General features: G+C 42.8%; 2 protein-coding genes across 2 annotated transcripts in view; one reads left to right on the top strand and one right to left on the bottom strand.

Moving 5' to 3' along the window:
* plcb2 (phospholipase C, beta 2) overlaps positions 1-6,794 on the bottom strand; it is a 46,624-nt gene extending 39,830 nt beyond the window's left edge. Inside the window, exons 1-3 of the mRNA XM_088353917.1 lie at positions 6,659-6,794; positions 4,549-4,626; positions 1,963-2,031 (exon numbers count right to left, since the gene is read on the bottom strand). Coding sequence (XP_088210043.1) covers positions 1,963-2,031; positions 4,549-4,626; positions 6,659-6,742 — 231 coding nt within the window. The 5' untranslated portion in view covers positions 6,743-6,794. The remainder of the gene's footprint in view (positions 1-1,962; positions 2,032-4,548; positions 4,627-6,658) is intronic.
* Positions 6,795-9,016: 2,222 nt separating this feature from the next.
* Positions 9,017-20,801, top strand: LOC148351607 (uncharacterized). The gene is made up of 2 exons (XM_088354288.1): positions 9,017-9,582; positions 18,861-20,801. The coding sequence occupies exon 1, from the start codon at positions 9,032-9,034 to the stop codon at positions 9,545-9,547; it is 516 nt and encodes a 171-aa protein (XP_088210414.1). The 5' UTR covers positions 9,017-9,031; the 3' UTR covers positions 9,548-9,582; positions 18,861-20,801.
* The last annotated feature ends 846 nt before the right edge of the window (positions 20,802-21,647 follow it).

Genomic DNA, 21,647 nt, shown 5'->3' with positions numbered 1-21,647 from the left:
TTGGTGTGTGTTAAAAAAAACGTTTTTTTTTTCTTATTGTATTGTTTATACTTTTTCCCCTTTTATACTTTGTTTTCAAAATATTGTGCAATGGATGGTATTATAGTCTTTACATATACATTGTTGTTTTCTGTAAATCTTAGATATTTATATTTCTTTTTTATACTGCTAAAGTTTGTATCATTTAGTAGTGTAGGGCCTAAAATCTTCGGGCACGTGGAGAACATGCACATGCACAGGAAGGCTGTTAGCTGGATTTGATCCCATGACCTCAGAACGCGCTAACCTTGGTAACCTTACTATTTTACTTTAATTTGTATTTTAAGTGGATTTTTAAATTAAAATTACATATTTAAAAGAGAAAAATTAGTCAAAGTATTGTAACAAATGAAAGGCAGGTTCAATTGTCGTAAAATTACAATTAAAAAAAACGTCAATTGCATTGAATTATTTGCCTTTTACGGGCAATTTTATTTGTATTATTTAGGACTAATAGTGAAATAGGTTTGTCCCCGGAATTATAGGGGAAATTTCCTAATGCAATGTACCTGTCTCTTTTACAAACGATATCTGTCACCCTTTATGTCCCAAAGACTTTATCATCATCTGAATCGTTATCATCGTCATTATCAACAATATTTTCGTGTGTCTGTGTGTGTCTTTAATTTAAACATCACAGTCTCCACATCTTACCTGAATTCTTTGGTGTTCACTTAAATATTTTATTGGTGACAATATCACATCGAATGAAACATGTCCAATACACAAGGGAAATATTTCGAGGTTAACCAGTGTCACATAAATATAAGCAGTGATTGAACACCTGCTTGTTCAATGATTCCAGACATGCAAATTTGCTCGCTCCGGAGATGCAAACATGGAAGCCACACACGCAAACTCACAATAAATACATGTTGTTGCAATGTTGAAATATTTCATTGCATAATTGTGTGACTTTTCTAGTACATTTATAAATCTATCAACATATATATATATATATATATATATATATATATATATATATATATATATATATATATATATATATATATATATATATATATATATATATATAAATTTCATCAGCTTAATCTTAAATTGGTCATTAATACACTTTGTGATCATACATATCTTTGAATCTAGTCATTTAATTTTGTTAACTAGACGTCTCAATGTATTTATAAGTCTAGTCCAGGGCGGGCAAACTACGATTTTGATTTAGTGTTGGAAGGTTCTCGCCTCAAGTTTTATAAAACCACCGGCAGGATTCAGTCTGGACAAAAAATGCTTTGATTTTGAAAAAGTTCTGATGAACACGACGATTTTTGCAATACACCATTTCTTTACAAAAACACATTGTCTTGGACAGTAGCTTGAAATAGAAGAATACCTTCAAGTGGTTTGAAGACCACAGACGAAATGGATATGGAGTCTCATGGCATAGTGTTCTTTTACATTCTTCTCAAGATTGCAAAAGCAAATAAATATGAAATATGTTTCACTGCTTTCAGGTTGGTGTACATATTTTCTTCTCGCGATTTTATTATATGGCTATTTCAAAGCAGTTTTAGTAGGTCAGCTTCTATGGTTGAGAGGTTACATGCGTGCTCATTTGCTAACCCCGCCAATTTCGTCTTCACCTCTGTGTGAACCCTGTATGAAGACAAAGATGGCTGCTATCCGCTACAGCCGGGATGAAAAGAAACTAGCTCAAAAGCCCCAACGACGTTTTCCTTTTCTCAAACAAAAAGGATGCTGACTCGCTCTGCCAGTTCGATACGATGACTCAGCATAAGCTGTGTGTTTATGTTGAGGTCTGTGCACCTGTTTCCACTGACCCGGTTCAGGCAGCCGCTGCCAGATTTGCAATGCAAATATATTTATCATCTTAATGGGGCTCGAGAGATTGATTAGCATGGCTACATTTTTGAGTAGATTTTTCTTATAGTTCATAATACTTACTTTTGGGATTTTTGCATATTTTCCTGTTCTCGTGTCTCTGATGGTAGCGACATCCAATAATGTTGTCTCCTAGAAACAAGACGCACACAGTCATTTTGAGTCGAGAAGTTGGAGCAAAGCCAAAAGTGGAGCGAGTTGGAGGGCAAAGACATTGATTTGCGGACAATAGCTGAATATTTGTAATGGCGGTTGCTCTTGTGAAAGAAAAATTCAATGTTTACAATATAACCATTCCATTAATGCATCCATCCATTATCTACACCGCTTATCATCAGTAGGGTCGCAGGGGTGCTGGAGCCCATCGCCGTTATTTTGGGGCAGTGAGCAGGGGACACCCTGAAATGGTTGCCAGCCAGTTGCAGGGCACACAGGGACAGACAACTCAATCACTCATTCACACATAAGGACAATTTGGATGAGCCAATTAACCTGAGACGCATGTTTTTGGAATGTGGGAGGAAACCGGAGTGCCTGGAGGTAAACCACGCAACAAGGGGAGAGCATGTAAACTCCACACAGGAAGGTTCGTCTCATGACTTCAGAACTGTACCGCGGACGCGCTAACCACTCAGCCGCCGTGGCGCCCTCCATGAAAGCAAATTAGTACAAAATTGTAGATCTAATCTTTCACATGACAGTGACCATATAAATATTATTTTCACAGTTGTTGAATATATTTTATGCTTTTTGTACAGTAAGTTTCTTTAAATGTTCAACATTCTTAATTGGTTTATAGTTTAGTAAACACTCTAAATAAGGAGACATCGGAGGATTTTGAACTTAAAGGAAAAAAGCAAAGGACCTAATAAGAAATTCCAACCTATTCTAGAAGCACTACCCTGAGTCCTTTTTTCAAAGAACAGCAACATGACTGTCTGGTGGTGACAACAATGTAAACAGTGCATAATAGTCAAAACAAGGAACAAGTGAGGTGTGATAGTCAAAATAACAAACTGCAATCTCCTTTGCAGGTGTCCAAGGTTAATAACAGAATAAACTTTAAAAGCTAAAAACTAAACTCAATTTTATACTTCAAGTTTACGTTGAATCATTTATATCATTTTTTTAGTTGTGTTATTTTGCGCCTGTAAGTAGATTAAAAGACGTAATTCATTTAGAAAAAAATAACAATACTGATTTGAATAATGATCAACAGTACATTAAAAATGTTGCGGTTTGATCAGTTTGAGTCTCCGTGGTATTTTATCTTCCTTTTGCTGCTCAGCACTTGTTGTGGGTTGCATTGCTCAATATAATGACATTTAGTGGTCAAATATCACGCAGTATCCCTTGAAGTTCACTGATCACTGATTCCATGGTTGCGGCACTGTCTCCTGTGGAGTGTCCTGGACAACTACAGCCTAGTAAATGAAATGAAATGAAATGATCTGCATTTACATAGCGCTTCTCAAGTCAATGACTTCCCAAAGCGCTTTACAATGTGCTCCACATATCCCGATAGCGGCCTTGCAGCCATGTAAGGCGCTAACCTACTTATTGGGGGTATTAGGGGTTCAGTGTCTTACCCAAGGACACTTCGACATGTAACACGGACGAGCTGGGATTCAAACTGGGATCCCTTGATCCCAAGACGAGCGCTCTACCTCCTGAGCCACTGCCGCCCCAGTGCCCATCCCTCTCCAGACCGTTTTGGGGTATGGGTTTACTCTCCAGCGAGTAGGCAGGTATTTAATGCCTCAGTACCACATATTGATGTTCGACCCGACAGGGATTTAAACGTTGGTCTTCTGCATGTAAGTATGGACACCTAACCACTGATGCGTGAGCAAACCACCAGTCAAGACAGATTTCATTGATAATCGTTAAAAACATCTGTCTATCTAGGTAGCTAGACACCTAGCAAACTCCATTGCTACCCAGTGCCACATGTTAAGCTAGCATTATCTATCCAGCTAGGACTTGTTTTTCCTGGGCGAAAAATATTAGAAGTAAATAATATTACAGTGTCCCATTAAGACATCATGGTGCTAAATTGATCATGAGCACTTTTTACACTGGGAAATTTCATTTCCTTTGTGTTATTGTAATTGATATGAAAAACAAAAACTGGTTGGACTTTTCTAAAACAACCTGTCAATCATTATTGAGAAAATGATTTATCAGTCATTAAAAGTCGGGACAAAAAAACTTGGAGCAAGAGCTCAAGCACCAAAGAGTGTCTAACTTTCCCCACCCTTTGTTTTGACTGTTTTGCTCTTTCACACAAATGGGTGCTCGGATGGCTGCGCTCGTTTGATGTCGGCTTGGCTTGATTTATGATGTGGTGTAAAACAAAAGTTGCCTCATTTTGAAAGTGAGAGAGAGAAGAGGAAGGGGAAGGGGAGTGTCCCAAAGACAAATCGTCCTCTCCGGCAAGAGCTTCACAAAGTGATGTGGATGGCAGCCCGACTCAGTGCCGATCAATAACCTCCACAAGCAGATTGTGCAGCAGGAGGCGATGCGGTTTTCTACTTTCTTATAGTTTTCTTGAAACCGGCGCCACTTTCACATGTTTCGTGTTTAATGTGTGCCAGTAAAGCCAGCACACAGCACAGCTAGCACCTATTCATAAATCTTTTTTATTACCTTGCTTTGATTTGTCCAGTAGAGGTAAAAACCTCTCGTGTCCATCTTCATGGTGACCGGGACAGTCTTGGTGGAGTCCTTCATGTGACATGTTTTGGACAGAAAAATAATTTCATGATAGTAAAGCACACTATAGCAGTGTTTCTTTGCTGGGGGGGTTGGGACCCAAAAGTGGGTTGCGGACCTTTTTAAGCGGGGCATGGGCATTTGAGACCCACTAATGCTAAAAAGAAAAAAAAAGAGGTTATTTAGACTGCTTGGCAGTAGATGCCGTTAATGCCCTGCTCGATCTTTTCTACCTGTTAAGTATATCGGTATATTTGAGAGGGACCACATCTCCTTTTTTTGGAATTTAGTGCATTTTATCGAACTTTTCTGTTGATAAAATAGGTCCCAAGAATATAAGTGATAAGGGGAATCAAAACTGATTGAGTCCAAGAAGGGAACAATGTCCAAATACAAAAATGGTGTACGAGTGTCTGCCATTGAAGCGCTGCTGGATGGTACAGAAGATGGTTTTAAAATGTTATATTTTCAAATTTTTATAAGAGTTTTAATCTCTATTACCTATACAGTTAAATGATTATCGATGTTTTGGCAAATACTTTAATATCATAAATGTTATATTTTCAAATTTTTATAAGAGTTTTAATCTCTATTACCTATACAGTTAAATGATTATCGATGTTTTGGCAAATACTTTAATATCATTTTAAGTACAATTTAGTCCGTGGCTATTTTAGAGTAGTTTAGGGGGGCGCTTGTATGCGATGTAGGCTTATAAATGTAGTCTTAAAACACACTTCCGCATATGAATAACCTATATTTTATGTTGACAATATCTGTGTATTATTTGTTATTGCAACAGCCATTGCAAGCCTGGTCATCCTGCAAGGGGGACTACCTCATGTGAGGTCCCTTCTCAAGGTTTCTTCATTTTCCTCATGTTGAGGTTTTTGCCCTCATGTATGTTTTAGATCTCTGCTTTAAATTGTACGATAATTTTCTTGCATGTGTCGCAGCTTGTATTTAGAATGGTATCGTGGGTCCTAAAGTCAGACCAGTTGAGAACCACGACACTTCAGAACTGAACAGTCTTTATTGCCATTGATATCAACTTTGTAAAAAAATGTATGCAACAAGATTACACATGGCAATCCAGTGTAAACATGTAATAAAGACTTTAAAGAGAAAAATAATGTAAAAGACTGTCAGGATAAATAAGTGAAAATATTTACCAAGTAGTGTTTAGGGACTTGCCTAAGTTATATTAACAATGCAATGAAAGAACAGTGCATCGTAACAGAAAGGTAGTTAAAGAACATTTATTATCAACAAAAAAAAAATCAAAGATAAAACGGAAGATATATCATTTCACAGTTTTGCGCGCCATGAGCAAGGCGGTGCAGTGGCATGTGCGGCACAGTCATGTCTTGGGAACCTCCTGCGTGGGTTCAAATCCAGCTCCAGACTTCCTGTGCGGAGTTTGTATGTTCTCCCCGTGCTTGCGTGGGTTTCCTCCGGGCCCTCCGGTTTCCTCCCACATTCCAAAAACATGCATTTCAGGTGAATTGGCCGGTCCAAATTGTTCCTAGGTGTGAATGAACGAGTGAGTCGTCTGTCCCTGTGTGCCCCGCGATTGGCTGGCAACCGGTTCAGGGTGTCTCTGCCCACTGCCCGATGATTGCTGGGATGGGCTCCAGCACCCCCGCGACCCTACTGAGGATAAGAGGTGTAGCTAATGAGATGAGATGAGTTTTGCACGCTTGTTTAGGGTGGTAATGGCCCTGGGAAATAAACTCTCTCTGGGCCTGTTCGTCCTTGTTTTAAGCACTGCAAGCACCTGATTGGTTCATTTGAAAAGACTACCCAGTCTCCTTATATTACCTAATTATTCTGTGTATTATAATGTATAGTTTGTCATCCAGGATTTAAAAACAACATCATTACATCATTGTCGGGCATTGGCAAATAGGAATAAATTTCTAATTTAGAACGTTGTAATAGAAAGAATGCAAGTTGAATTTACAGTGCAGTGAAACATACAAAACCAAAAACTTAAAATACCGGTAACCTGAAAAAATAATTTTGCATTAAAATATTGACTTACCTCTGACCACGTAGTAAATCTTTCTCCTTTAAGCATATAATCTTTGACCACCACGCAATCCAGAAAGAACCTTTTTCTATTCATGGTCTCACTTCATCGACTTTACAGACCCCCTGCTCTTCTGACTCAAACGTATGTACAACCTGCAAACCTCTTCGCTGCACTCTTGTCCCTTGTAAGAAATCGCTGTGAAGTTGAGCCGACGGACACCGGATATGCCACGAGAGGACGCGCCCAAAGGATTATGAATTGCAAATAAACTTAGCATAACACAAAATTGTTCTAAGCACGTTCAACACCAGTTAGAAACCACAACTGAGATTTTAATGTCATATTTGTATAACTCCTTTTGTAGGTTCCATGAGAATATGCATATCTAAAGTTTTACTGTGTGCGTCATTATCTATTGTTTTGGGTCAGAAAGAATCTAAATATTTTTTTCAGTATGGGGTCTTGCAGCATCCAAGAACTTCCCAACTGTCCCTGGAAATAAACAAGTTGGTAAAATATTTGGCCTGGGATGTGAACTGGAATAACTTAGGTATTCTGCAAAAAAGTTTGTGGTTCAATTCTTTGACGAAGAGGATTTTAGTTAATGGTGTGATTACTTAAAATTTTTTTGAACATTCAAAAAGGCTTTTTTTCCCTTTAAGGTAGAAGGGAAGGAGCTCTGGCACCACCTAGTGGTTATCAGTCCGTCCCTCTCACTTAAAGTCAGCAATGATAGGCTGCACAAAGTGCACATCACTATATAAGAACGAGGAAGTGCTTTAAAGATAAAGTGTGTATAATTTGGCGCCTCCTACTGGTAAAAAAAAATGTCATTCCCTAAAGAAAAAATAAATTGCGAGAAACAGATGACAAAGTAAATAATTACAATGTAAACATTTCATAAATGTCTCATCTCATCTCATTAGCCGTACCACTTATCCTCATTAGGGTCGCAGGAAGGGGGGGTTGGGGGCGGAGCTCATCCCAGCCAACTCTAGGCAGTTGGCAGGGGACACCCTCAACTGGTTGCCAGCCAATCGCAGGGCACACAGGGACAGACAACTCATTCGCTCATTCACACCGAGGGACAATTTGGACCGGCCAATTCACCTAAAATGCATGTTTTTGGAATGTGGGAGGAAACCGGAGTGCCCGGAGGAAACCCACGCAAGCAGAACATACAAACTCCGCACAGGAAGTCTGGAGCTGGATTTGAACCCCGCAGGAGGTTCCCATGACATGAACTGTGCCGCACAAGCGCTAACCAGTGCGCCCTGCTGCCCATTTTTCAAAAGTGTAAAAAAGGTCAAAATAACAACAACAAAAACAAAGACAAATTACGGATATGATTTTTCATGGAAAAAAAAGTTCAGTTTTGCACACTCGTTTAGGGTGGTGAAGGCCCTTGACAAGTGACTGTCTCTGAGGCTGTTTGTCCTTATTTTAAGGAACTTGTATTGCCCGGGTGAGAAGAGTGTCCTTTATAATGTTGATGGCTCTGCTTTTGTCCTCTCGACTGGGCAGAGAGCAACCAATGATCTTTTGGGCTATGTTTATGCCCAAAATGGACAAAATAAGATTCAGCCCTAAATACAATTTCCTGATTATGTCAGGGACAGGTTGGGGCGTTTGTGGGTGTGTGTGTGTGCGTGAACGTCAAGCCGCTGTCCATTGTTCTGAATCAACAAGTCCATCATGTTGGATGAATTGTAAATGATAGGTCCTGCAAAATTGATTATAAGAGCGTTTTGGGGCGGGGGGTGTTGGGAATTACATACATTATTACTGTGCTCCGGATATCATTCCGTGAACGATGTGATTTTTTTCGGCGTAAATTTGTTCACTCATTGAATGCATCATATCACATGATAATCGCAAAGCTTGCCCTCAGCACTTGTGAGGGCAATATTTTGGAGTGATTTCCTTCTGGCTGCCGCAGACATAGGCGAAAAGCCCTTCTCCTCTGCTGCTTCTTCTTTAAGACTCCCCTCCTCTTTTCGGCTCTCCCCCACCCCTTTCTCTGTATTTTAGCTGAGCCAGCCACTTCATTTGCTGTCTAGGACAGCGAACCGCGTGATCTTTCCTCCTCGGTTTTGATAAATGACAAGAAGTCGCGTACCAGGCGGGGGCCTATAGCACCAGCACCTGCGCGGACATGTCACAGCCAGGTTCAGGTTAAGACCTCCTGGGTCGGTCTCCGAGTCCTAGCCCGTGAATTCTCCCTGGTCCGTGATGAGACGCAATACTGGGTGTACTGGACGCCTTTCGTTTTGACATCAAGTAAAACCCTCGTTTTTATTTCTAATTCTCTTGAATTGTGGATCAGAAGACGGCGTCAAGACGGAGGGGGTGGTGGAGAATCGGGGGAAACACAGGGGCAATATGCGAGAACGGGACTTCATGCCCAATATGGAGAGGGGCAAACCTGCGACGTACACTGGGGACAAAAAGGCTAAAATGGCTGCGAAAACCAACAAGAAGTGGGTGAGACTAGCCACGGTTTTCGCGTATGTATTGTCCGTGTCCTTAGCGGCCATCATCCTGGCGATCTATTACAGTCTCATTTGGAAACCCACCAGCGCATCTCACTCCTCCGCAACCAGTGGAAATAAGCCGGGGGTCGTCACCCAGGCCCCGGGGGCCAACGTCACAGCCGTGGCGCCCGAGTGGAATTTCACGCAGGTGCCGCTCAACCACACTACCGGGCCGGGTTCGAATCTGCGATGGGATCGCGCTGAGGACAGCGAGCGCACGGAAGTCGGACTTTACCGAGAAAACGAGGATCAAGAGGAGGAGGGGGGGAAGGATGAGGAGGCGCCGGGAACGGACCGCGATTCGGATTTGGGTACCCCCAATACGACCACATTGCCACCGACTTCTGGAACGAGATCGGAGTGACACGAGTAGGAGGTGTTGAACTGCACCTCCCAGAGGTAAGATCCGTCCTACAAAATCCAGCCCGACCTGACGCACGACAGCGGGTTTTAAAGCTTGATCCTAGCCTGAGCCTGACCAATTAACTTAATAACCAGGACAGAGCCCCAAATCACCCCAGTATTTCATATTATTTGGTGAGGATTTGGGAAGAGGAGAGTTGATTTATCATAACAAATTCAAGTATGTCCTTTGTACCAAAATCTAGGCGAAATAAGATAATATAAACATTTACCACGGGTGGGTGATACTTGAGGTTAGTATTAATCGGAGCATAGCAGTATCGATCCATACCAATCCAATACCATCACTTTTTGCTTGGAAATGACATGAACAATGAATAATTAAACCCTTCTTCTTGAGTTTGTTTATAATTACGATAAACACAGCATAAGTATTTTAGGCACTAAAACGTTTTCATTTTTGTAATAAACAACAAAATTCAAAGGTTAACAGTCCACACAATTAAATATAATATTTTCTATTACAACCGTTTCAGAACAAAAACCAAGCGACTAAAACAAACAAGCAACTATGAAAGGAAAATACAAATGTCAGCATGTCAAATATATCGTCCATTGCTCAATATTTTAAAACTGAAGACAGAAATTTCAAACATTATAAACAATACATTCTACAACAGTATACAAAATAAATACTTCCACTACAAAAACGGTTACAAAGCAAAATTCGAGAGAGTCAAAACGAAAAAAAAGGCAATGTGACGATCAAGCCCTTATGGCTCCGTTGCCATAGTGACAATGGATTTGCAAGTTTTTGTTCAGGAACAGTAACGTGTTTCCATTTTAGGTTGTAGCCCATTTGTCTCTGTACGGCAGGGGTCGGGAACATATGGCTCATGAGCCATGTATGGCTTTTTTCATGAGTACATAGGGCTTGGAGAAAAAAATTATACCCACTAAAATTCAATCTACAAAGTTCTAATTTTAATGAGAATGGAGTCCAGTCAATCGCGCATATTGCTGACGTAGCCCTAGCAGGGTAAATGGTTCGGTCCATTATATAAAGAGCATACTACAGTTTACAGTCAACATGTAACTCTAGCAGACCCCGTTTTGGCTTTAAGTCCCCGAGGAATCCTTTACATGGAAGCTCATTGAATTCAAGTTCACTGTTGAGAAACTTAATGATAGAAACCCACAGAAAAAACAGTTAACAGACAGAAATGCCAGCCAAGCACACAGAGCAATTTGATTGGGTGAGCTGTAGAGGCGTGGGGGGGCTATGCAGACAGCAGACACTTGTCTGCCCGGCGCCATCTGCACCGAAGGTAGATACGTCAGTATCCTTGTTTGCAGTAATTTTTTGACATTTTGACAAAAGAAGTCTGCTTGTTATTTATGGAGAAAAAAAAGGTAAAAATGAGCCTCAACGATGTTAAGTAATAGCGGGAGGGAGACACGTTTAAGGTGGTATATTTGTTGATATGGGACACAGGCTCTGGCAATATTCTTATTTCATGAATGTTATCAAATCGCTTGATGTCACATAGTGAAATAAAATGCACTAAAAATTTAAATTTTGTCTGGAGAGTGGATTTGGTGTTTTTTGCTGTCATTTGTCCTAAAACATGTGGCATGGCTTTCTCATAAAAAAAGAATCTCAATATTTTGCGAATATGGCTTTTTTGGTCAAAAAGGTTTTCAACCCATGCTGTAAGATGAGCTTTTTAATGAGTTTATGTAATTTTAAGTCAAGGCAAGTCATGTTTATTTGTGACGCCATTAATCACAAGGACTCTCAAAGGGCTGCACAGACCACAGATTATTGCAAAGTACAGAGTATTAGTAAACAATCGGAAAAAAATAAATAAATAAACAAAAGCAAAATACAATAACAAAAGGAAAAAGAGAGATAAAAGAAAAAAATAATGCAATTTACATTTTTTATAAACACTTTAACCCTGAAAAACACAGAAAATATAATTAAACTATAATTAAAATATTTATAAATTTACAAAAAAAAAATACAAAAAAACTTTAATCTTTTATTATATTCAACAAATTTAACGTCAACATGGAATTCCCTAATAATGCATATTGACATCACAAGAGAAAATAAGGTGTCACGGGGGTAAAACAGCTGTTGATTGGTGGGGACCTGCCTCCCTTAGCTCAATTCCAAGAGTCGGCTCATAGAGACAAAAGAAACACAGTGGTGGACCACTATACCAAAGAAATGACACCTGGCATCTTCTTTTTCTGTACAGTGGAACCTCGGTTCTCGACCATAATCCGTTACAGAACCCTGTTCGAAAACTGATTTGTCCGATCACCGAAATCATTTTTCCCATTAAAAATAATGTAAATCGTTTTAATCCGTTCCAACACCCTGAATGTTTACTTTGAATGTTTAACGTAAACATAATGCTAACCCAGGCTAATCGTACGTTCGCGTTATCGTAATCTTCCGTACGAAGGATTACGCTAACATGAACGTGTAAAAATAAAAAAATCAGGTCGTTTACAAGTCATTGAGCACCCGAGTCTCCACAAGTGGTGACCGGTTCATTGGAAAGGGGGCTCTGTTTCAGCACCCCCAATGTTGGGCTCCGTTCCAACACCCTGAATGTTTACCTCGAATGTTTAACGTAAACTTAAAGCTAACCCAGGGTAATCGTACGTTCGCGTTATCGTAATCTTCCGTACGAACGATTATGCTAACATGAACGTGTAAAAATAAAAAAAAGGATAAAGAAAATAATTATGAATAGGATTTCTTACCTTTGTGGTGGTCAGCAGAAGGCGCTCTCACACCTCCTTCATATTTTGCTATTATTTCTTTCTTAAATGAAATAGTTATACGCACTACTTTTCTTTTTTCACTTGTAGCAACTTTGCTGCTTGCACTGACTTTCTTCGGAGGCATAATTAGGGGCTAAAACACTTCGTACACCTATGTTAAAAGCGAAAGCAAAACGAAGCACGTCCGCACGCGATAAAAGTTGGTCAGGAAAAGAGCGATCTACACCCGTACGCCGCTCAGCATCGCACCCTAGCGTACGCACTTACGCATTACCAGCGTTCGAACTCCGATTTTTTGACCGAACAGCGGAGAAAGAATTTCTCTAAACTTTTGGTCGCACTCCGATTTGCTCGAACTGAGAGGCTTTCGAAAACCGAGGTTCCACTGTATTTAGCTTCTGATAAGGGTGCATACAAAGATTTGACCTTCTGCCTGGCACGCAAGATGCAAAAGCAATCCAGGTAAGGAGAGATGATTAAAATGTGCCTGTCAGTCACACAAACAAGCATAAACTTAGAGTTTGGCCGAGGGTGCTGGTTGAGAGAGAGAAAGACTGCAACACTTTGAGGTAATTGGTGGAAGGATGAAATATTGATCCAAGGACAATAGTATCGATCCGATCCAAGTACTTGCTTAGTATCGATTAAATCAAAATTTGGATCCATCACCCCACCCCTAAAAACATTTACATTTTTTATATTTCAGTGTTGCAGAGGTTACTTTAACTCACAATTTTCCATCATTGAGGGATTTTAAGAGTTGACCGTAACAAATTAGGGCGTCATTCATTTTGACAGGTTTAAAATTGGGCCATAATGTCAAGGAACAGAACAAGGACTCGGATCCAATAGCGTCAGTTAAAGGCTTTATTGTGACAAGATTCGGTGGAGCAGGCTTGGGACGTCGAGCCTTGGCAGTGGAAAGCCTCTTGGGACGATATGGCAACTCCGTGGTGATAACGCGTGGCGAAACGTAGCAGGTAAGTCGGTGGCCGGGACGGAAGAGTAGCTCGTAAACTTTTAACAGACAGGGGTCAGGCAACGAGAATCAGACTTGGAATATACATGGACTTGTGGTACCTTGAATGTTGGAGGTTAACTCAGGAAATGAGGAAGACACTCGAACGTCCATCTCTGGACGCTGACAGCTTATGTAGTAGACTTCCACCAATCAAGAGATCGCGTTCCAGCACACCAGCTGATTACCTCAGGTGACTCCGGTTAGGTAATCACGACAGAACCCCCCCCTCAAGGGACGGCTCCAGAAGTCCCCCAGGGAAAAATAAAAATAAATCCAAACACGTCACATGGCAACACCGGTAATCCAAGGGAAAAAAAAAATCACAGGCCAGTTACAAATAATTCCCCAAAACCCAAAATACATCACCAATAATCCAAAAATCGAGGGCCCAGAGGTCGTCCGATGAACCCTCAGAATTCTTCCGAGTGGATAGAGGCCCCTTCGTCCGCATCTGAAGGGGTGGTAGCGGGTGGGTCTGCCGGTGGAAGAGCAGCAGCGTCGGACCTACGACGACGACCACGGCGTGGTGCTGGTTGGTCAGGATGCAGTTGATGGAATTCTGCCACAAGAGATCGGTCCAGGATCTGCCTGCTGGGAATCCATGATCTCTCCTCCGGACCATATCCCTCCCAATCGACCAAGTACTGGAAGCCCCGACCCCTGCGTCGGGAGCGGAGCAGGCGGCGCACTGTATAGATAGGCTCCCCGTCCAAGGAGCGTGGAGCTGGGGGAGGAGGTGGAATGGGTGCCAACGGACTCTGGCTGACGGGCTTGATTCGGGAAACATGAAACGTGGGGTGCACTCTCATAGATCTTGGTAGACGGAGACGGACTGCTGAGGAGTTGATAATTTTTACTATAGGAAATGGGCCAAGATACCGAGGAGCCAGTTTCCTCGACTCAACCTTCAGTGGAAGATCAGCTGATGCGAGCCACACCTTCTGGCCCACCTGGTACTTCGGAGCAGGACTCCTCCGTCGGTTAGCCCCAACGGCATGAGTCTTGCTTGCCCGAAGGAGTGTGGCCCGAGCACGAGCCCAAGTTCGCCGACAGCGACGTGCATTCGCCGTAGCTGACGGGCAGTTTACTTCCTCTTCTTGGCTAGGGAACATAGGGGGTTGGTACCCATACACACACTGGAAGGGGGACATTCCAGTGGATGAGCTAACCAAGGAATTGTGAGCATATTCCACCCATGCCAATTGCCGAGCCCAGGACAACGGTTCACTAGAGACCATGCAGCGAAGTGCCGTTTCCAAATCTTGGTTCACTCGTTCAGACTGACCATTGGATTGAGGGTGGAACCCTGATGAGAGGCTGACAGAGGCACCCAATAGACGACAGAACTCCTTCCAAAACGCGGATGAGAACTGGGGACCACGGTCAGAAACAATGTCCAGAGGGATGCCATGGAGGCGGAACACATGCTGCTGGACTATCAATGCAGTTTCCTTGGCGGAGGGGAGCTTCGGTAGTGCCACGAAATGGACCATCTTACTGAACCGGTCCACGATAGTTAGTACAGTCGTCATCCCCTCGGATACTGGCAACCCCGTCACAAAGTCCAAGGAGATGTGGGACCATGGGCGGCGGGGAACCGGAAGTGGATGTAACAGACCGGCCGGACGTTGGTGGGATGTTTTGTTCTGGGCGCACACTTGACAGGCGGAGACGTATTCCCTAACGTCCTTGGCCATGGTAGGCCACCAGAAGCGTCGGGACAAGAAACTGTGAGTCCGAGCCGACCCCGGATGGCAAGAAAAGTGAGAATTGTGCCCCCATTGGAGGACCTCGGACCGTAAGGGTTCGGAGACGAATAGTCGACCCTCGGGACAGGAGCTGGGACCCGCCTGATCGGGTATCGCCTCTCTGACTCGGGACTCGATATCCCAGGAGACTGCTGCCACCATACAGGAAGCTGGAAGGACCGTTGCGGGACCCTGAGGTGTGTCATTGGAACTCTGGAATTGTCGGGACAGCGCGTCGGGTTTCACATTCCGAGATCCGGGTCTGTAGGACAGAGTGAAGTTAAAGCGGGTGAAAAACAGGGCCCAACGTGACTGGCGAGGATTGAGCCGCTTGGCCGATCTAATATATTCTAAGTTCTTGTGGTCAGTCCAAACTATGAACGGCACCGTTACCCCCTCCAACCAATGTCGCCATTCCTCCAGGGCTAGCTTGACGGCCAACAACTCACGATCCCCCACGTCGTAGTTGCGTTCGGCCGGGGACAACCGCCGGGAAAAGAAGGCGCACGGGTGCATTTTCTGGTCCTTGTCCGACCGCTGGGACAGGACAGCACCCACTCCCACATCTGAGGCGTCCACCTCCACTACCAGTTGGCGTGCAGGGTCCGGTACCTGGAGTATGGGGGCCGTAGAGAAATGGGTTTTTAGACGGTTGAAAGCTGCATTAGCCTCGGAAGACCACCGAAATGGCTCTCTAGGACTGGTAAGAAGCGTGAGGGGAGCTGCCACCGAACTGTAGTTCCTGATGAACCTCCGGTAGAAATTGGCAAAACCAAGGAATTGTTGGAGTTTTTTCCGAGACTCAGGGACAGGCCAAGAGGTGACTGCTGATACCTTGGCAGGATCCATCTGAAGGGTCCCCTCCGCCACGATGTAGCCCAGGAACGAGACTGTCTTGGCGTGAAACTCGCACTTCTCTGCCTTAACAAATAAAGAGTTCTCTAGGAGACGACGGAGAACCAGCTGGACATGTTTTCGGTGTTCATCGAGGGACTTTGAGAAAATCAAGATATCGTCCAGATACACAAAAACAAAACGATTAAGCACATCTCGTAAAATGTCATTTACCAAAGATTGGAAAACAGCTGGAGCATTGGTTAATCCGAACGGCATTACCAGATACTCGTAGTGACCGTTGGGTGTGTTGAATGCCGTCTTCCATTCATCACCCTCCCGGATTCGGACTAAGTGGTAGGCGTTGCGCAGATCAAGTTTAGTGAAGACCGTGGCCCCCTGTAGAAGCTCAAATGCAGAGGCAAGCAGAGGCAAGGGATAGCGATTTTTAACCGTGATTTCATTAAGGCCCCGATAATCTATACAGGGCCGGAGTGACCCGTCCTTTTTTCCCACAAAGAAGAACCCCGCCCCAGCAGGAGAAGAGGAGGGTCGAATGATACCAGCCGCCAAGGCATCGGAAATGTACTCCTCCATGGCCTTCCTCTCGGGAATGGACAAGGAGTAGAGGCGGCCCCGAGGAGGAGCAGACCCCGGCAGGAGATCAATTGCGCAGTCATAAGGTCTATGAGGGGGCAAGGAAGAGGCCTTAGCTTTACTGAAGACCTCCCGTAGGTGGTGGTAACAGGCTGGGACCTTGGACAGATTGGGTGGAGCCCTCGTGGAAACAGGATGATTTGGGTAAGGAGCGGCTTGCAGGCAGGTTTGGTGACAGTCCATGCCCCATTCAAGTATCGACCCAGTGCGCCAGTCGAAATGGGGGTTGTGTTGCACCAACCAAGGATGACCCAGGACAAGGGGTTGGTTAGGGGAGTGAAGTAAGTGAAATCGGATCTTCTCTCTGTGATTTCCAGACAACTGTAGTTCAATGGGTTCCGTTATTTGAGATACGGTGCCTAATAGGTGGCCATCCAAAGCCCGAGCTGATACCGGGTTAGGAAGGGTTTCAACAGGTATCCCCATCTTGTGTGCGAGTGACAAATCCAGGATATTTGTTTCGGCGCCAGAATCGATGAGGGCATGGAAGGGTTGAGATGTACCGGAAATAATGAGATTTGCCCGGAGAACAGGTCTATCAGTCTTGGGGGACGATAATAAAGCTGAGCTCAATCGGATGTCCCCTATATCCGACGAGCGTTGGCTTTTAACGGGCAATTGACCACCCTATGTCCCTGGCCGCCGCAGTAATAACATAGCCGTTCGGTACGCCTTCGCTGGCGTTCTTCGACGGAGAGAAAAGTGCGGTCCACCTCCATCATCTCATGAGGTGCGGTAGAATTGGTTGGGGGGTTCGGTATCTTACTAATGTCTTGACTTTGCCGGGTGATGGGTTGTCTGGGATCTTCTCTCTCTCTGCGTCTTGCCTGAACCCTACGGTCGATCCGGGCGGTCAGTTCGATAGCATTGTCAAGAGTTACCGGAGGAGCGTGGGAAACCAATTCGTCTTTGATATAACCGGACAAGCTATGGAGGTAGGCGTCGACCAGCGCCTCTTCGTTCCAGTGACTCTGGGCTGCTAGTGTGCGAAAGTCAATGGCATAGTCGGCAATGGAGCGTCTCCCCTGGCGAATGTTCAAGATTGAACGAGCAGCATCGACTGATGAGGCTCCAGAATCAAAAACTTTAATCATTTCCTGGCTAAGCAAATTAAAAGAGGTGCATGCTGTCGCCCCTCGTTCGTATTCTGCCGTTCCCCAAAGGCGGGCTCTGCCAGTCAGATGATTTATCACAAAAGCCACCTTCGCCTTTTCGTTCACAAAGGCTCGCGGTTGTAGATCAAAAATTAGTCGGCAATTTATAAGAAAGGGGCGGATCTGGGCGGGCTCTCCACTGAATCTCTCTGGCGAACCTACTCGTGGTTCAACACTGCCGACCTGATCAGAAAGGGGCGGAACTGGATCTCGTGCTCGTGTTGCCGGGGAAGCTTCGTACTGTTCAAAAAAATCTTGGTGACGTTGTACTTGCCGGACTAGTGTGGATACGTCGTGGACGATTTGTTGTATTGCGCCTTCGGTGTGTTGTAGGCGCTGTAGCGCGGATTCCTGTTCGGCATTTCCGCATCTCTCAGAGGTGGGACGAACTGTCGCTGGATCCATGCTTTGGTTCGAGTGTTCTGTCAAGGAACAGAACAAGGACTCGGATCCAATAGCGTCAGTTAAAGGCTTTATTGTGACAAGATTCGGTGGAGCAGGCTTGGGACGTCGAGCCTTGGCAGTGGAAAGCCTCTTGGGACGATATGGCAACTCCGTGGTGATAACGCGTGGCGAAACGTAGCAGGTAAGTCGGTGGCCGGGACGGAAGAGTAGCTCGTAAACTTTTAACAGACAGGGGTCAGGCAACGAGAATCAGACTTGGAATATACATGGACTTGTGGTACCTTGAATGTTGGAGGTTAACTCAGGAAATGAGGAAGACACTCGAACGTCCATCTCTGGACGCTGACAGCTTATGTAGTAGACTTCCACCAATCAAGAGATCGCGTTCCAGCACACCAGCTGATTACCTCAGGTGACTCCGGTTAGGTAATCACGACACATAAACCTCAGCAGCAGTAAATCATTAAGACTCTAGTGCAGCACCTTAAGAGAGAGAGAGGTAGCGAGACAAAGAAGATCAATGACGGGTAGGCTATAACAATAATAATGAAAAGGCAGCGAGAGAGAATCCCAGGTTGACCCGAAAGTAATGATTGACATTTTAGGCTCGACCCGACCCAAAGTTTGGCTCAGGCTCGGTCTTGGGCTAAAGATCTTACCTTTGACTCCTCCTTTCTCCCTTTATGTTGACAGACATCCGCTGGTCGGATGAAAAAAAAGAGGACCAGAATGAGGGGGAAGACAAGGAGGAAGCGTTCAGGCCTGGAACGGAAGAACGTTATTTGGATTTGGGGACCTCTGAGACGACCACAGTGCCACCGAGATCTGGAACGAGATCGGAGTGACAAGACGAAAGATGTTGATCCCCTCCCCGGGTGTTGTTGACAATCTCCCCCACAACCTTTGTGTTGACAGACACCCGCTGGACGGACACACGCAACACACGTCACTCATTCGCAAATTCCAAGGAGGGATGCTGAGATTCACTTGGGACCCCTGGGACTATACTGTTTTTGTTAGTATGTTTTAATAGGCCATGTTTATGCCTTAAACCAGGGGTCGGGAACCTTTTGGTTCTTTTTTCTTTTTCTTTTTTTTTTTTTTTTTTAAAGCCAAAGCATATATTTTAAGACAAAAGCAAACTAAACCACCAAATCCGCTCTCCAGACAAAAGCTAGTTATTCAGCACATTTTATTTCACTGTGTGATTCAGATTTAGAATACCTACTGTTATTGTCAAAAAGACCGACAAAACTTTGTTTGGAGCATCCATTTCTCCAGTAATTAAAAGAAAATACAAATCCACAGAATAACTATCCAGAACAGATATCCATGAATAACCCAAAAACCATAAATAACCCATTGTAAACATTAAAACGTGCGGACATGGTACAAAAAAACTCAATAGCAGCATAAGCCGATGTTAAAGCGTAAGTCGTCTGATGACATGTAATGATTTGATAAATGTATGAAATGATTATAATGCCAGATTCTGTGTCCCACATCAACAAATATGCCACTCAAATTTAATTAATGTTTCCTGTGAATTCATCAGCTGTTTCTAAGGCCATCATCGCATGAGTAATTTGTAAACACTAAGGCTACTATCACACGGTAAAAAAGGCTTTAATTAATAACTTGCTAGTTAGCGATTGTTTCAACAAACTCAGTATGTAATATTAATACTAAATAGATTGCGATTTTAAGAATAGGACTAATTAAGTTGAACTATTGTTTTCAAAATGTAACAGTTTTAGCCTCTTTCTCAAAAAACAATTATTGTCAGTAAAGCTATTTTTGACGTCAATAATGATTTTACAACAAGGTGTTAGCAGAGTTCTTTTGTAAGAATGTCAAATAATACTGCAGCAAGCCATTCAACCATACCGCTCACTTAATTACATTTTCTATAGGTGTTTTGGGGTGTTTACAGTTTGTTCTGTAGGTTTTCATCATCATGTCTCTCAACAGTGAAAATACATTATTTAATTACTTTCTATACAAATAGGATTCTTTAGAGGCGTACAGCCAAAACTAGGTCTTTTGGTGTAAATTGAAAATGTGTAATTGAAACTTTTCTCATTTAGTACTGAACACATATCCTTGCTGTGTTGCTTTGGGTTCACATAGACTAATATTGGAAAATCACAGATATGATTACCATGGCCCTTGTTTTGTCTCCAAGCCAGATGTACTCATGAAAAGAGCCGTATCTGGCTCGTGAGCCATACGTTCCCGACCCCTGCCTTATACCCTTGAACTGTTTCCTGGGCCTGTCAGTTATTTCTGGATGGACCAGGGAAATAAAAATTCAAAGAACGGGGCAGGACTTCCACTACTTCTATTCATGAACACTGACTAGTTGCATTTTGACATATAGGCTGTATTTACTCTCATGGATCAAGCCTGGATTTCAAGTAGAATAACTTGCATTGAGTTATGCTCAGGTACAGTATGTGCATATGACTTTGTAAATGCATTCGGTAATGTATATAATAGAAAAGTGGGCATATGTCTTTTTTGGGGCCTTGATAAACTAATAGTGTAATTAGAGGGTTTTATTACAGTACCTTATGTACAATAGGTATAACTATATCCCAAATAAACAAATAAACAACCAAAAAAAGAATGATTCCTCTTGGTGTTTTGATGATATGAATTCTGGCGTAACAAAACCAAATAGAAGTCATATTTTTAATAGATGAAATGTCAAAAAAGTCATAATATTAGGTCACAAGTATGTCTAGTTTTTAGAGTGTTTCAGAGAAAAGTTTCGATACTATGGTGATCTAGTAGCATAAATGACCAATGTAAAATGGTTATCTTTGGCTTGCGCAAGCATTTGAAACAATGTGCTATTACTTTGTAAAAGCAGGACCCATCGTTTTGTCAATTCCCCGATATTTTACGGAAAAAAACTGTAATCTATGTGATATTATTTGTCTGTAAGTGCTGTCAGCTTTCTCAAACTGACAAAATATAAAGGGATGACAATTAAAAGATTTTATCTAGATTTATGGATAAATACACAGAACACATATTGGCAGTTAAAGTAAAGTATTCAGTGTTGAAATACAATAATTAGCCACAAGCGAGCCCCATAAATAAAAAAAAGGACATTAAAAGATTTTATGGTGGCCCACACAGAAAAAAACATGATGAGTTTGACCAAGAACCCATATATTTCATATTCTTTGTTCCCACACCTGAAAAATATAATTTTCCTAATCAATGGTAATATAGGACAAACATTTGCTTTATTGGGCAGAGATAATCCAAGAAGACACTCAAGGCACAAAGAAACCTGCAAAATGGAGACCGTGGCATACAAAAGAAAAGTCTAAGGTGTGAGGGAGGACAGACTTTTTCTTCCTTTCTGTTCAGCAAGCACTGGAGCGAGAAGTTTGAGGTTTTTATTACAATTAAACAAATTTAACAAAACAGAATATTTAAACTGGAAAAAATGGCACGATTATGACT

The sequence above is a fragment of the Urocampus carinirostris genome, chromosome 15 (assembly GCF_059441175.1).
Source record: "Urocampus carinirostris isolate Australia breed hairy pipefish chromosome 15, RoL_Ucar_1.0, whole genome shotgun sequence".
NCBI lineage: Eukaryota > Metazoa > Chordata > Actinopteri > Syngnathiformes > Syngnathidae > Urocampus > Urocampus carinirostris.
Note: the sequence above shows the minus strand (reverse complement) of the source record. Positions and strands in the feature narration are given on the sequence as shown.